The 17719-nt window shown below is 40.6% G+C and overlaps 1 protein-coding gene across 1 annotated transcript in view; it reads right to left on the reverse strand.

Moving 5' to 3' along the window:
• SNX6 (sorting nexin 6) overlaps positions 1 to 17338 on the reverse strand; it is a 62487-nt gene extending 45149 nt beyond the window's left edge. The window contains exons 1-5 of the mRNA XM_080808018.1: positions 16953 to 17338; positions 16750 to 16797; positions 3493 to 3597; positions 2542 to 2652; positions 483 to 604 (exon numbers count right to left, since the gene is read on the reverse strand). Coding sequence (XP_080664144.1) covers positions 483 to 604; positions 2542 to 2652; positions 3493 to 3597; positions 16750 to 16797; positions 16953 to 17201 — 635 coding nt within the window. The 5' untranslated portion in view covers positions 17202 to 17338. The remainder of the gene's footprint in view (positions 1 to 482; positions 605 to 2541; positions 2653 to 3492; positions 3598 to 16749; positions 16798 to 16952) is intronic.
• Between the last annotated feature and the right edge of the window lie 381 nt (positions 17339 to 17719).

The following is a 17719-nucleotide window of genomic DNA, read 5'->3' on the forward strand; positions in this document are numbered from 1 at the left end:
TTATACATATACACACGCACACACACATATTTTCTAAAAAAGAAAACAGAATATATGCAGAGTTGCACAGTGCATATTTCTATGAGAAACAGAAGTTTGGGTAGTATGCACATATCGAAAAAAGAAAACCAGTTTGGCAATGACTAAGACCTTGTAAATAAAAAACAAAACAAGTTACACTCTGTTTTTAAAAGGTTGTATTTCCCTTTCTATTATTTTTTAATAAGGTTTTGGATCCTCTGTTTTCAATTTTCAGAGTCTATTTAAAACATTAATTTAAAGAATTTAACAATGCAGACAATTATTCCATAATTTTCCTGTAGGCTCTGATCATGATCGTTAAAACTGGTTGTTTGGCTTTAACCTGCATCTTTCAGAAAGGGTCACTGTGGTGAAATGATTAAAAGGATGGGATATCAGAGAGCACAGAAAAAGGCATTAAAATAAGCACAATTAACAAAGCAGTAAGAAAAATCACATACGCTTCCAGTTCCTGTTTCATCTTTGTGAACTCTTCCTTTGTCATGGACCCTTCTCCTTCTCCCAGCTTCTGAAGTTTTTCCCTTGAAGCATCAAAATCAGGTCTTGGTGGTGCTGGTGGGATCTGTAAGAGAACCAAGTCACTCATTTAAAGACTATTTTCTTTTTCACAGCAGCTGTACTGCTGCCACCATAAAAGACTGAATCTGAGAGAGCTAAAGACATCCTGAATGAACACAACACCAGAAATATGTCAATTCAGGGTAGAGAATTTGATTAGGTCCTTTGTGCCAACAGCAGAGCACTATTTTCTAGTATTAGAACACTCGTTCCCACACTTTAATCTGCAGATTTCTATGTGGCAACTTAGAGTCCTCAAATTATATGCACATTAAGCTCTGACTATATACTAAAAGAAGACGCATACCATTTTTCAGAATTATGTAAATGGTTCGATTAAATACAAATATTTTTTAAATTAAGGAATTCATAGTAGCTTTATGCTATTCTGTTTCTAAAATTCATGAATCCCAACGGTAGGATCCAGCAAGGAATGTTAAAAAGGATTCCTGAACTGGAGGAGTGGATCAGAAACAGAAAGTATGGACTTAAAACCAAGAGAACAAGACAGGGATTAATGACTAACATCATTCTGTTTACTCACAGTGGGTAAGTAAACACTTACCGTAAATAAAAATAAAATATCTAGAAGAGCCCTATCATTCAAAGGAATAATATAGAGAAAGTGTACCTTAAGAGGAAGGGCCTACAAGTAAGAAGTGTTTAGGGGAAATGATGGAAGTAAAGAAACCAAGAAGGTAAAAGGAAGAACAGATAAGTAGGGGAAAGCTACAGAATGAACACAGGAAAAGGGTTATGCTCGAGGAAAGCAACAGGGAAGGAAGTATCAAGAATAGCTGAGCACACATACACCCATCTACTGTGTGCCAGGAATGATGCTGAGCAATGTGCATATAAAGATAAATAAGACATGATCTTTTTTTTTTTTAAGATTTTATTTATTTGTCAGAGAGTGGAAAGAGTGAGCAAGCACAAGCAGGGGAAGCTGCAGGCAGAGAGAGAAGCAGACTCCTGATGAGCAGGGAGCCTGATGCGGGATTTGATCCCAGGATCCTGGGGTCATGACCGGAGCTGAAGGCAGGCGCTCAACCAACTGAACCACCCAAGCACCCTAAAGAAAACATGGTCTTGCTCTTTGAGGAGTGTTTAGTCTGTAAAAGGACATGGTAGTAAGAAAATGTCATCAGGCAAGATGAGGAAGAAAAGGTGGAAATAAGATGCGAAAAGAAGAGCTTCCAGGTTGGTGAAGACACTGACATGCTGGGAAGGTGAAAGGTGGTACACCTGCAGAACATGAAAGTTTTGCACCAACCCCCTCTCCCTGTACCTTGTCCTATGCATCTCTTTCTTTTGGCTGTCCTGAGTTGATTCTTTATATAAACTGGTAGTTTTTGTAAAAGAAAAAAGAAAAAGAAAAAGAAAAAAAGAATGCACTGCCAGTTGTCCCCAAATTCTGAGTCATACAAAGAAAGAGCAAATGACTGAGAAGGAGTGGCCACAAGGATGGAGACAGAATCAGATCAGGATGATTTCAAGGAGAAGAAATGAAACTAAATTTCAGGAATCTGAGCATGGTCAGGTCCTGATGGATACCTAAATAACCTCTTAAGGGACCCTCCAACCCTAAATATCTGTCTACCTAAGGGTTCAAAACCAGTATGGTTTATAACATCCCCCTCTTTAATCTCAAGGAAAAGCCTGTTTTAATTCCAATAAACAGTAAGAATTTAATTTAAATGAAGGAGCATAAGATATCCATTATCTTCACACTCTCAAACTAGACAATTCAGGATAAAAGGTGGTAGTCAATTGTGTTTTGCAACTGACAATTTTTAACCCACTGAGCCACCCAGGCGTCCCTGCAACTGACAATTTTAAAAATCACATCAGTTCACTAAAATGCTAAACAAGATTTAACACATAACAAGGTATCTAAAAAGCGCCTAGAAAATGGGATTAAAATGGAACCCCAACACTTACAATGTAACCCGCATAGTCTTCATTTTCAATGAAGGAATCATGAAGCCAGATAAATTCCTCATGTTGTCGAACAACAGAAAACTCATTTTGTTTAAAATTTGGCAATGAACTCTGCAAAGATAGAGATTCTCTTGAAGAAAAATCAAAATTATACTAAAAGGCTTTTAATAAACACTTTTAATCTTATTTTCTTAAATTAGTCTTACATGAATGATTATCAGTTTTATGATTATCATGAATGATTATCATGAATGATTATCACTTTTACAATCTATAATGAAAACTCTGAGACACCCAGAAGAAATTATCCTGGCAACTCTGAAAAAGTAAGTTCACAGCCTCTTATTATATTGGACTGCCACCATTACTTAAAGGTTATTAATATATATCAAACTCAACTACTCAAAAGAAAATAAATCTATGATCTGAAAATGTGCCTGAGAACTAAAATCCAAGAAGAAAATAATTTGTAAGGCAGTAATTTATTTACTTAATTTTAAAGATTTTATTTATTTATTTGAGAGAGAGAGAGAGAGAGAGAGAGAGAGAGGAGGGTGGTTGGGGGAGAGGGACAAGCCTGCAATCATGACCTGAACTAAAATCAAGAGTAGGAGGCTTAACCAACTGAGCCACCCAGGTGCTCGGTAAGACAGTAATATAATTAACTGAAAAAAACAAAACAAAACTGAAAACAAGAATAGTGAAACATGTTAATAAGTCTAAAGAAAATTAAATGTGCATTACATCTAGGTTCTGTGATTCTTAAATGTTAATCTTTAAAAAGTACATTAAAATAAGTACATTCACTAAAACTGTTAAAAGCAGTGAATTATAAACTAAAATATGGTTTCTAATTATGTTCAAAACCAAGGTTCCAGTCAATGTATTATTACATATGTAACATTTGCACAATAAATAGCTGAAATAATACATGTTCAAAATCACATTTACCTTTGTGTGAACAGTGAATTTTACTTTATCTCTTTCACTAAGAGCATCAGAGATGTCCACTTGCAGAGCAGCATCACTTTGAAGATCTACATTTATTGCTTTAAGCTAGAAAAAGATAATATTTTAATGAAAAGTTCTGTGGGCTTATACAGAATTTCATTATTTTCTCACACATTAAGACAATGCAAAAACAGAACAAAAGTAAAATAATCTTAAATCTAAAAGGTTATCAAGTTCATTTAAACCTCATATATATTTTGGGAGGCAGGTGCTTTGGATATGTTACTATTTTTTTTTTTTTAAGATTTTATTTATTATTTGACAGAGAGAGACATAGCAAAAGAGGGAACACCAAGAGGGGGAGTGGGAGAGGGAGAAGCAGGCTTCCAGCTGAGCAGGGAGCCCAATGCAGGGCTCCATCCCTGGACCCTGGGCTCATGACCTGAGCCAAAGGCAGACACTTAACGACTGAGCCACCCAGGCGGCCTGGGTATGTTATTATCCTAATCAATTTTCGTTCTATACCATTCAACTATGCTTTGTATGAGTCGATGTGCTAACCATGATTCATTATAATTTCACTCAAAATTCATTATAAATTCATTATAATATATTTTTTCTCTAACTTACTCTCTGCCATCATGGTATGTGTGGTTGACTATTCCTCACCATGGACTACCACAGGGAAGTCTGGAAGTCACCCTAACCTAGGAGCTTGGACAGCCTGGGTTTGAATCCCATCTCTGCACATTAATACTCTGATTTGGATCTTCTCACAAGGCCCATCAAGCAATTTCTGGCAAAGAAACAAAAGCAGAACTGTCCCATTCCCCAGTGGATTCAGATGAAAACTGGTAATAACAAAATTAGGTACAACTTCAGAGAAGGCACTCGAGAAGAACCAAGCTGGTCTATAAGCAACAGCACATGGGATGGCACACATATCTATGCTGCATGGTCACAAACTCATATCCTATCACTCTGTAACATCACTACTACCTGAGCAATAGACACGTTTTATCAGGGAAAGGATTCTTCTGTTACTATTCTTCTGCACCAGTTGGTTGGTTCAGTAATAAATACGTGAGAACTTTTGTTTGAAAAAAAACCAAACAAACATAAAATTAACTATCTTCGGAGAAGATGGTCCATTAAAGTTCAAGTGCTCTAAAAGTAAGGACAGTATCCACCTTTTCTTTTTTCTTTTAAAAAAGATTTTATTTATTTACTTGACAGAGAGAGACACAGCAAGAGAGGAAACACAAGCAGGAAAGTGGGAGAGGGAGAAGCATGCTTTCCACCTAGCAGGGAGCCCAAAGTGGGGGGTTGATTCCAGGAATCTGGGATCACGACCCAAGTGGAAGGCAGCCACTTAACTGACTGAGCCACCCAGGTGCCCCTTCTTTTCTTTCTTTCTTTCTTTCTTTTTTTTTTATTTTATTTATCTATTTGTGAGACAGAGAGAGAGAGCATGAAAGCGGGGTAAGGGGGAGAGGGAGAAACAGACTTCCTGTTGAGCAGGGAGTCTGATGCAGGGCTCGATCCCAAGACTCCAGGACCATGACCTGAGCCAAAGGCAGACGCTTAACTGACTGAGCCTCCCAGGCACCAAGTATCTACCTTTTAGAACAAGAAAAATAATGAAAAGAATATTGGCTAATAATCCTACTGCTTAATACAGGAATAAACTGTGAAACTATTAAATACAATTAAAGATATTACATATGTAAAGCGCTAAGAAAAATGGTAACATGAATACTCAACTACCGCCTGTGGTATGAATTAAATTCACATTTTACTCTACAAGCTTTACTACGTTCAAATAATTGAATATGTTCTAAATTTAGTGCTTTCATTTACTTGCCTACGAGAAGACTTCTCTACTTATAATTCTTTAAAAAAATAAATAAAACTCTATACCCAATGTGGGGCTGAAACTCACAACCCGGAGATTAAAAGTCACATGCTCCACCCACTGAGCCAGCCAGATGCCCCTCTACTTTACAATGCTTATCATTAATTCTATTTATAATTCTTAAATTTCATCAATTTTTCTTCCCTTTAAACAAATATACATTCTAAAATGTTTGGCTAATTTGGAGTCTTATTAAAAAAAATCAAATTCACTACAAGATGAAAATGAAGTCTTGGCAGCAAAGATACGAAATTATTTAAAGTCTAATTAACTACCTAGCTTACTTCAAATACCGTAGTTAAACCCGGGACTTATTTCGGGAATCTCACCTAGTCACTGACATTTCACTTTTTTTTTTTTTTAAGATTTTATTTATTTAACAGACAGATCACAAGTAGGCAGAGAGGCAGGCAAAGAGAGAAGGGAGGAAGCAGGCTCCCTGCTGAGCAGAGAGCCCTATAAGGGGCTCCAGGACGCTGGGATCATGACCTGAGCCGAAGGCAGCGGCTTTAACCCACTGAGCCACCCAGGCGCCCCTCACCTTTTTTTAAAAAAAAGATTTATTTGTCAGAGAGAGAGAGGGCGCAAGTGAGCACAAACATCCCTGTGATCATAACCACAATCATCTCTAGGAGTTCCCTCCTTTGACGTTTCTACTTCTTTGCTTTCCACCTCTTCTGTAAATTATCTTTTGTATGCGTTATTAAAGCTGGTAGCCATTCACATATTGCCTTAATGGCCATTAATCCAATCTATCATTTGTCTTTTTCATTCTTTTAGCAACTATGTTCTAGAACTGATCTCAGGAAAAGTGCCTGAATCATAAGGCGGTCATAGCAAAATGCTGGTGGTGATACTGTGACTCCTTTAATTTATATTTCATAGTAAATTCAAAATATCAGCTGAAGTGTTCATCCTGATATTGCATTTTTCCACAGTCAGTATGGTATACACTTCATACCTCAATTTTTTTTTTCCATTTCCTGAGGTTACAGAGAAAAGGACACATAAAGGAATTATTTTGTTTGGCAGTAAGATTTGCTTCACACACATTAGGATTTTTTTTTTTCAAAGTCCTGTTTTCTAATAACTAAGATGTATAATGGAAAAGTCAGCCAATAAAATGAAATCATCCCCCACATAAATACAAAATTTCCACTGAAAGCTAATCTGCTATATTTCATCAATTCTAGATGCGTATTTTATGCATTTTAACATTTGAAACAGGAATGCCTTGCAACTGACAACAAATTTCAGTTTAACTGGAAATATTTTTTTTTCTTGGTGGTACACAGATTTGATAAAGTATTATATTGTAAATTTAATGTTAATTACATAAAATGTACACAGGATTTTTCAGGTGTATTTTCTTCTTTCTTTAAAGTTAATAATATTAGAGAGTTTTTATTAAGGGAAAATGAAAGCAAACAACTTGTGATTCATCAACATTTAATTAACTGTCTGAAATTAGTAAGGTCGGTGTGAGGAAATTCTCATTAGATGACATTCACTGGTTTAATTCTTTAAACACTGTGTCAAGGCCATGAGAAAGACTTGGCAGGGAAAATGGATTAAACAACATAAATATATATCATTAGAAAGATAATTTAGGGGCGCCTAGTTGGTTAAGCATCTGACTTTGGCTCAGGTCATGATCCCAGAGTCCTGGGATTGAGTGTCAGTGACGGGCTCCACAATGAGCTGCCGAGCAGGGAGTCTGCTTGTAACCTCTGCACTGCCCTCCCTTTGTGCTCTCTGTCTCTCTCAATAAAATCTAAAAAAATAAAATAAGAAAGATAATTTAAAGACAAAGCCCTTTTGATTAATTTTCCACATATACTTATTTAGTAAAGAAGACATTCATTACTAATTTACTATACTGACTCATTTACTAGAAAGTATGTACCCTAGAACATTCCTAAAAAATTAGTTCCATCTTCTGCCAGAAAAGCAAATGTAGAGACATGAGTGGATGGATGAAGAAAAGGAAAATAACTCTATTGCAACAGACTCCCAACTGGTGTCTTGCTTCTACCCCTTACTTTATTCTATTCCTTACAGAGCTACCAGAAGATCCCATTAAACTAAACATCATTCCTCTGCTCAAAAACCCAAGGGGTCCCCACTTGGAGAAAAGCCAAAGTCCTTACAGGGGTCTCCCAGGCAATATAAAATCTGTATCTGACATCATCTCTTAGGCTAACCTACCATTCCTCTGGCTCACTGTAAACCTGCCACGTCTTCCTTGTCGTTCCTTTAATACTGGGGCATGCTGCTACCTCAGGAGTCTTTGCACTTACTGTTACCTCTACCTGGAATATTCTGCCACCAGATATCTATCTGTAGGACTCACTCCTTCATTTCCTTCAACTATTTACCAAAACGTCACCTTCTCAGGAAGGCCCTTCCTGGCAACCTTCAGACTACAGCTCAACTCCTTTCCACTCCCAAACAATCCCTATCCCTCCCTTTTTTTTCATATCATTTGTTTACCATCTACTGTATTTTATTTTTTTAATAGTCCTCCCTAACTAGAATGCCAATTTTGTGAGGACACGGATTTTTGTTTTGTTCATTGCTATATTCCCAGTGGCAGACTTTAATAACTACATGTTGAATGGAAAGTAGAAAAGGGCAGAAAGAAAGGTGGTAATCATAACTGGGCTAAGAAAATGTAATTATAGTACAATCAATGGAAAACCTCTGAGACAGATAGAAGTAAATTCCATTAGTCTCACTAATTCAGGCCAAATTTTAAATCTGCTTAACTTCTAGCCCAGATATGATTTTGGAAGTCCTGTAAAACATCATTTCTATTATTATTGTATGTCTTATACTGAGCAGTCAAATCCATGGTTGATTATATATACATTTTCTGGACACTGGTGTGTGAAACCAGATTTCCTCTCATATACCAAAAACAACAAAACATTACTAAGGTTATATGATATATCACTCCAACTTTTTTTTTTTTAATTAAGATGTATTAATTTACTTTAGAGAGAGTGAGCATATGCACACAAGGGGGCAGAGGGAAAGGAAGAGAAGCAGACTCCCCACTGAGTGCAGGGCCCAAGGCAGGGCTGGATCTTAGGACCCTCAGAACATGACCTGACCTGAAATCAAAAGTCAGGCGCTTAACTGCCTTGAACCCTCCAGGAGCCCCATCCAAAGCCTTTCTGGTGTCACACTCCCACTGCTCTTTTGCCATACCCTGCTTGCAAATTCTCGTAACTGTTATTAACCCAACCATCAACTCTCTGCTTTTACACTCTGAGCTGCTGAGTGTAGCTAGAGAAAGCGGTAACTGGCATTTGCAACCAGATTTCCTCTCACATACCATACCAGACACAATAAAACATTACTAAGTTATTATTAGAATAGTACTAACGGTGTTCATAATAACGCCTGTATTCTCTCCAAGTCACAGTTAGTACTACTGGTAGTACAAATATAACACTTTACCCTATAGACAATATACTAATATGCATTTATTTAATAAACTTTTAAAGAGATTTTACCATTTTATTTATCTATCTATCTATCTATCTATCTATCAGGGAGAGAAAGAGAGCACGTGCAGGCACCCAAGAGAGAGCACAAGCAGGGGGAGCAGCAGGCAGAGGGACAAGCAGGTTCCCTGCTGAGCAAGGAGTCTGATGTGAGACTCAATCCCAGGACCCTGGGATCATGACCTGAGCCAAAGGCAATTGCTTAACTGACTGAGCCCCCCCGCCCCAAGCGTCCCTTTAATAAACTTAAAAAAAAAAAAAAAAAAAGATTTATCCACTTATCTGAGAGAGGGAGAGAGCATGAGTGGGGGGTAGGGCAGACACCTCACCAAGACACCTCACCCAACGGGGGCTGGATCTCAGGACCCTGAGATTATGACCAGAACCAAAATCAAGAGCCAGACGCTTAACCAACTGTGCCACCTAGAAACCCTTTCCCTAGAACTTTTAACCAAACAATCAATTTTTCATCTCGTTTTAATAGATTTCAAACAACTATCTTGGGTACTGTGGAGCACGTAAGGTGAACAAAAAGCTGTGCCTTCAAGAAATCGGTAGTGAGGGAGACAATCAACTATGTAATAAAACACAAAAGGAAGTACTTCCCATTCTTCTTCCTCACAGACTGTACCCTGTGTACAATTTAACCTTATCAGTATCTCCTGTTCTGTGACCTTTCTATACGTCTGCAGTGTATTACCCTCTCTGCTTCTCTCCTCTTCCACACCACTGCATGATACGTCACTCCACTATCTTTCTTACTGGTCCTGTCAACTCTCATTGCTCTTTTTGCCATACCTGGCTTGCAAATTCCCACTCAGGATCAATTCAACAATCGCCTTTGCTTTTTGAGCAGCTGGTGTGGCTACAGAAAAGACACAATTGTTTACACTGATCTACTACAAAATTAATGGTCTTTGATTTGCATTTGGCTCTTAAAACCACTCAACACTCTTGAATAGATCTGCTCAGCTCCCCTTCTGATTCCCTTCAGCAACTACTCTCAACTTCTACTACTTCAACCCTCTACATTTCCACCCTCACTCTCAACAAGTGACCTGGTTTCCCACATCCCAAATAAACAACACTAGCAGCTGTTTTCCCTCAGACCTATCAATAAACTCTCCTACAAAAAAAAATCTAACCTCATCATCTTTTCCACTTTTTCATAAGCAGCGTCCATCTGTTCACCTGAGCATTTAACTTTGCTGTCTGCTTCAGGACCTGCTCATACAGTGCTCTTCTAGTTAAGGTTAGACTCTGTCTCACAAACGTGTGTCTTAGCTTCACACACTCAGTGTGTACCTAAATTTTTTTTTTAAAAAGATTTATTTATTTATTTATTTGACAGACAGAGATCACAAGTAGGCAGAGAGGCAGGCAGAGAGAGAGGAGGAAGCAGGCTCCCCGCTGAGCAGAGAGCCCGATGTGGGGCTCGATCCCAGGACCCTGAGATCATGACTTGAGCCGAAGGTAGAGGCTTTAACCCACTGAGCCACCCAGGCGCCCCCTGAGTACCTAATTTTTAAATCCAGTAACTTTTTATTGTTCTTGTCCTCTCTGCAGTATTTTTGCCTTAGTGATCATTCTAATTCCTTTAAACTCTCTCAACTTCTGGGGACTTCTCTCATATCCCTCCTACCTCTCTCAGCCCTATCAATCGATCTATTCTTCCCTATATCCCTTAAATGTTGGTTTCCACAGGTGCTATCTAAGCTGGGCAATCTCAGCCATTCTCGACTGTAACTCCTAAATATTTATCATCAATTCAAACCTCTTAAATTCCCAATCATACTTTCACAGTACCAACTAGACATATCTGCCTAGACATATCTGTCGCTTATTAAACAACAGAGTGCCAGGGCACCTGGGTGGCTCAGTGGGTTAAAGCCTCTGCCTTCCAAAAAAAAAAAAAAAAAAAAAAGCCTCTGCCTTCAGCTCAGGTCATGATCCCAGGGTCCTGGGATCGAGCCCCAAATCGGGCTCTCTGCTCAGCGGGGAGCCTGCTTCCTCCTCTCTCTCTGCCTGCCTCTCTGTCTACCTGTGATCTCTGTCAAATAAATAAAATCTTTAAAAAAACAAAAACAAAAAAAACCTGGAGCGCCTTCAATGTGCAAAACCACTGTCCTCGGAGCTAGGGATAGAGCATTGAAAAGACATAATCCTTACCCTCTCACATCTTTGGCAGGAAAGGGATCAGATACTTTATAGGTACTTCAAATCCGATGTACATGAAACCAAACATATTATCTACCTCAGTTCTTTTACCCTGCATTCCTCATTTTCTCCTTCTCCTCTGCCCAGCCCATGTACTTATAGTCACTATACCCTGCCAATTCTACCTCCTAAGCATCTCTGTGCTATGTCCCTTCCTTCACCCTCTCTTCTGATTTAATTATACCTTCATCATTTTTCATCTGGACTATTACAACAGCCTGTTAACTGGCTTCTCTGCTTTGTGAAAGGAAGAATCAACCTCCATATCAGAGTAATCTACAATGCTATTTTCATCTAGGCATAGGTCTTTCGCAGCTTAAAATCCCCAAGGACTTCCCACTGCCTGGAATCTTAATTATTATGCAATTTATACTTGATCTATACTATCCATTATTTACCCTTGCTTTCTGTGAGAACAAGTGCTCCAGGTGGAACCAAATTACCTACCCAGGCTACCCACTCTGCTGGCAAGCCTTTCCCTTCCATGAGAGCCTACAAAATTCCTGGTCAATATTTAAGGCTTTGCTCATTTAGGTGACAGCACAGCAGTTAAGAGTGCCAGACCTGGAGCTAGACTGCCTGAGTCTGACTTCAGCTCATATTGGCTGTTACAACCTTGGGCAAGTTATTTAATCTCTCTGAACCTCAGATCTCCTTTCCAAACTAGAAAGTAGCAGCTACTAAACAGGGATTTGAGAATTGAGTGAGTATATGGAAAGTACCTGGCCCACAGTAAATGCTAAGTCAGTATGCAGCTATCATTATGTCTTCACTACTTCCCCTTCTTCCAAAGGCAAACACTCCTTCCTTTGTACTTCTATGGCACTTTATCATAAGTCTGCCACTACACTGTGATGGTCTTAGGGCAGGAACTTTCTCTTTTTCCTTTGCCAACATTCATCTTATCCTCTGCCAACATAATCGATGTCACATTTTTATCTTAAGTATCAATAAATGTGGAATATGCTCAAACTAAATGCTGTGCAGGTACCAAAGAAAATGCCAACATGTGGCCAAGTCTTCAAAGATAAATCAAATTTCAAGTGGGAAAAAAAAAAGGTGAGGGGGAAAAAAAAACATTCTGCCACATTAATAGGCATGGATAAAGCAGACATTAAAGTGCCCTGGCAATGACAAGCAGACTAGAGTATGTCTAGTGGGACAGAAATACTGAGAAATGAAGCCAGCCTGAAAATGTCATGAACGGTGTTTAATGCTAGCCCAAGGACTTTGAACCTTACTGCAAGAAGAACTGGGTCCAGGAAAATGCTTTTGACTAGTGTCATTATATGATTTAATCATTTAAAGTCAGGAAACTTTAAATAATGTGAAGCTGGACTGGAAGGTACACAGAAAGGAGACTAATGACAGATAAGAAATAGCAAGGACATTAAGTGGGGCCATGCTCATTAAAGATTGGCTAAACAACATTTTTGAGATGAAATTAACTGGCCTTGGGGACACCTGGGTCAGTTAAATGTCTGCCCTCGGCTCCGGTCATGATCCCAAGGCATCAGGCTCCCTGCTCAGCGGGGAGCCTGCCTCTCCCTCTGCCTGCCTGCTCCCTCTGCTTGTGCTCTTTCTGTGACAAATAAATAAATAAAACCTTCAAAAAAAAAAAGTTAACTGGCCTCAGTGACTATTCTGATATGGAGATGAAGTACAGGATTCAGAAGTTTCTTGCCTGCATGACTAGAAAATGATAATATGACAAAGATGAGAGATAGAGAGGGAGGAGGAAGGCTAGGAATCCAGAAGAGGTGTAGTTACTCCACCTGAAGTAATTCTGAAAACAGTAAACATATTATTTACAATTAAAAGCAAATGCTAAGCAGATTATGCCAACAATGTGTTGGCACTCACTGCTTTTATTTAACAAGCACATCTGAGCAAACTGTCCAGTTCAAAGGGCTCATTTGTTTACTAAATAATATGTTACTGTCCTTCATTTTGGGGAAAAATGGCCTATTATACAGAGGTATGGCTGAAGAGTGGCCAGTAATTTTCAATATTGTGTATTTCTCAAAGCCTGCTTTTTAAGTTTTCACAAGACAGTATTTTTTTAAGGCAATAAGGTTCTCTCTTTTTTTTTTTTTAATTTTATTTATTTATTTGAGAGAGAGAGATGACAAGTAGGCAGAGAGGCAGGCAGAGAGAGGGGGGGAAGCAGACTCCCCCGAACAGAGAGCCCGATGTGGGGCTCGATCCCAGGACCCTGAGATCATGACCTGGGCCGAAGGCAAAGGCTTAACCCACTGAGCCACCCAGGTGCCCCAATAAGGTTCTCTTCTGATCCAAAAATCATGATGAAAATTTAAGGCTCCTTAAGAATGTATTTAAATATATTAACTTTAATTTTGCTTACTTGTTGCTCTGTAGGAATGCTTACATTATTTTCGAATCTGTGATTTATATCAAAATTCCTATTGAGGGGTGCCTGGATGGCTCAGTGGGTTAAAGCCTCTGCCTTCGGCTTGGGTCATGATCTCAGGGTCCTGGGATAGAGTCCTGCATAGGGCTCCCTGCTGGGCGGGGAGCCTGTTTCCCGCCCCCCGCCCCCCCGCTCTCTGTCTGCCTACCTCTCTGCCTACTTGTGATCTCATCAAATAAATAAATAAATAATCTTAAAAAAAAATTCCTATTGATACATGCACTTCATGCTTTTTCTCTCTCAAGAGTTTCTTAAAAGGCTGAACACAATAACCTAAAATAAAAGAACGTCTAAAAGTTCTAATTATGGCAATCTATTTCTATCAGAACAAACACAATATAAGGAAATTTAAACAGGCCAGATATTTGTTCCTGAAATGATGGAACAGCAGGATAACTATGCAGTTGTAATCAAACTTCAGTGCACAAAAGAATCTTGGGTGCTTGTTGAAAAAGTAGTATATGACAACTACACAGGATTTAAAAAAAGAAGTAGTTATCTGTCCTTCTCCCTACTTCGGGAGATTCTGATTTACTAGGGCAGAGCCCAGAAACTTGTTTTATTTTCCAAACACCCCAGGTGATTCTGAAGCAAATGTTTCAAGGCCACTTTGAGAAATACTTGTACTGGCTCTGGTATCAGAAACATGGTTTAGTTTAAAGTCCACCTCTCCCCCTCATTGGCTGTGTGACCTAACACCGCTTACTTAGTTTCCCCAAGGTTCAGATTTCTTATCTGTAAAAGGCGAATACTAAAAGTTTCATAAGGATGATGAGAGAATATAATGAAACAATGCTTATACAGTACTTAACACAGTCCCCACCTATAATTATTACTATGATTCACCCACTTCCACAGGACAAAAAATAAGGAAAAACTGGACATATATACATATTAACCATGACAACCTAAATGCTTTGTAGTTCATGGTAATGTTTTTTCCATTTCCTTCTGGTCAGGCATGCTCTTTGTCTCTCTTTCCCTTTAATTTTGTAATATATGAAAAAAGTTTTTTTCATTTTTTATTTTTATTTATTTATTTATTTGACAGAGAGAGAGAGAGAGAGAGAGAGATATCACAAGTAGAGAGAGAGGGGGAAGCAGGCTCCCCACTGAGCAGAGAGCCAGATGCAGGGCTCAATCCCAGGACCCTGAGACCATGACCTGAGCTGAATGCAGAGGCTTAACCCAATGAGCCACCCAGGTGCCCCTGAAAAAAGTTTTTAAACATATTACATTACGTGCTTCAAGTTTTATAATCAAATCTTACCAAAGGCGTAAGGCAATGAAAGCAAATATTAACTAGAAAATACTCTGCTTTTCATATCAAAATAAATACTCAAAAAATTAATACTTTTATTGAACATTAGCCAGATTTTACAGGAGAGCAAATTCTGTTTGCTTTTTCTGGTAGACCATAAAAATTAGAGACAAAGTCATCTAAATAAAGAATGCCAACTGCTTTATATTTAGAAAAATCAGTTTAATTGTACTATAATCAATTCATCTCCTTTCATTACACAACTCTACTGTCTTTTCTACTTTAAAATCCAAAATGTAATTTTTATTTTTATTTTTATTTTTTTTAAAGATTTTATTTCTTTATTTGACAGACATAGATCACAAGTAGGCAGAGGAGAGAGGGGAGGAAGCAGGCTCCCCGCTGAGCAGAGAGCCCGATGTAGGGCTCGATCTCAAGACCCTGGGATCATGACCTGAGCCGAAGGCAGAGGCTTTAACACACTGAGCCACCCAGGCGCCCCCAAAATGTAATTTTTAAAAGATTTTATTTGACAGAGAGAGAGATCACAAGTAGGCAGAGCGGCAGGGAGGGAGGGAGGGAGGGAGAGAGAGAGAGGGAGGCAGGCTGCCTGCTGAGCAGAGAGCAGGGTGCAGGGCTTGATTCCAAGACCCAGAGATCAAGACCCCAGGTGAAGGCAGAGGCTCAACCCACTGAGCCACCCAGGTGCACCACCAAAATGTAATTTTTAAGTGGCCATCTAATGCTACTGTCTTATCCCAGAACATATAGATACACATCTACACAGTTTTTAAAAACTCACTAGAAACTAAACTTTTTAGAAATAACCAGAAATCCTATATGATGCTTTCACACACTAAATTCTAAATGATGCTTTCCAGTAAACTGAGAAATTTATTAAAACATCACTTATAAAAGTAGGCAGCCCCGTTATCCTTCTTACCATCTGAAAACTTTATAAAGCTCGCCAGTTAATACTACCTACCTCATCTTTTATTTAAAAAACAGTAATATCCTACAAGAATATTTTGTCACCTGCCAAAAATCGACGAACTGATGTGTCTCTCACATTACCTAACATGAATAAGTAAAGGCAAAATGGAAAACTGAAGTGCAGGCTGTTAAATGTGATGGACCCAAGGAACCTTGCTGAGCTGCAATCACCATATATCAATATTTTTCAGGCGCTTATTCGTACAACGTACCCCCCAACTCCCAGCTTCAGACAAGGCAAAAGAGGGGAGAGAACAGGAGGGAGGAATCAAGAGTCTGGAGACCCTTTCTTAAGTGGCAGGCAACTGGCCTCAAACCACCACCGAGGTAACTCCGCAAAAAAATGTATGTTTTTGGATATTAAGAAACGTGAAGGCACCATGAGCTTCCAGCACTTTGCAAAATCTGGTAGGATATTGAAGAAGAGTTAAGGCTCGGCAACCGTAAAATCCCTTGCAAACGGGTAATTTACAAAAAGCCTGTACTTTATCTGTTTTAGAAGGTGAGAAAAGTGGGAGGCAGCGGGTTCGACGTCTACAACGGGAGAAAATTGAGGGTGCCACCACCAAGGTCTGAGAATGGGTTTTCATAGCCCCTCAAAGTGTCGGGGGCCGGGGGGTAAGGATCCAGCTCCGGCCTCCACTTCCACTTCCCACCTGCGCCCCAAGCCGGGCGGGGGAGGAGGTCCAAGGGAGGGTCTGAGGCGGGGCGGAGGACAAGAAAGCTGCTGTGGGTCCCCAGGAAATCAGAACCGAGCGGCCCCGAGGGAGGAACGGCTGCAAGAGGGCGGGGCGCGGTGCAGCGAGGAAACCGAAAGGAGGACGCCGGGGAGAAGGTGCCGCGCGACTGGGGACCCTTCCTGGTACCACACCCAGGGGCCAAGGCGGGGGCGGAAGGGTCCCGTGAGCGAGAAGAAGGCAGAACTTACTCCGCGGTCCTCCTCCGAGAGGAAGTCGGGGCCGTCGTCCAGGCCTTCCTGCAGGGTCGCGGGACCCGGCGCACCAGGAGAGAAGATGGAGTTGGGGAGACACAAAGGGAGACATTAGTGCTAGGCCGGCGCGGCCCCCGCGCCCGCCCCGCGCCCGCCGCCCCCACCGCGCGCCCAGGGCTCGGCGCCGCTGGAACACCCACCATCATGGCTGCTCCGAGGCGAGGGCCAGCGCACGCGCGCACCGCACCGCGGGGCCGGAGGGAGCCGGCAGTAGCGGGAGAGGCGGGGCTGGTGGCGGCAGGAGGAGGCGGGGTCTCGAAGCAGCCTGCCCCGCCCCGCCCTGGCGCGGGGGGCCGGGGGCGGTAAGCTGTAGGAAGGAGGAAAGCAGGGCCCTCCGCCCGAGGTTGGATCACCCCAGTCGGAAAGGGCCCGTAGGCCCAGACCCACATGGCTGCGGGCAGGTCGCGGCTGGCCGGCTCTGACCCGGAAGGGGCCGAATGCCACCTGGGGAGCTGTCCAGTTTCCTTTCCCTTAGGGCTGCAGCGGAAAAAAACCAAACGAGCGCCCTCCGGAAGCCACAATAAATCGCCTAGTCTTTGTATTATGCCACACAATAATTAATCACAATTAATATTTTGCCTATAGAAATTGTGGGAACTAAGGGCCTTCGCACAGTGAGCTGTAATCAAGCTTTTACGGTTGGTGAGGTAATAACCTCAGGGTTTAGGGTGCTAATGGTTAAGGACTATAAAAGTGAGCTGTTCGCCTTACAAGAGCATTTCTTTCCTTTTTATGAACGAGCGCCTCCAGACCTACTCTTAACTGTCCGGCGGGACAGCACCACATGGGTGTCCACAGGCAATTTAAAAGACGGGACAAAATCGTTCCTTAACCTTTGCCCCATGTCACCTTTTACGCATGCGGACACACGCGCAAACGTACATGCCATCCTTGTGCTTCCAGTCAC

This window comes from Martes martes (assembly GCF_963455335.1).
Source record: "Martes martes genome assembly, chromosome: 7".
In the NCBI taxonomy this organism is placed as follows: Eukaryota; Metazoa; Chordata; class Mammalia; order Carnivora; family Mustelidae; genus Martes; species Martes martes.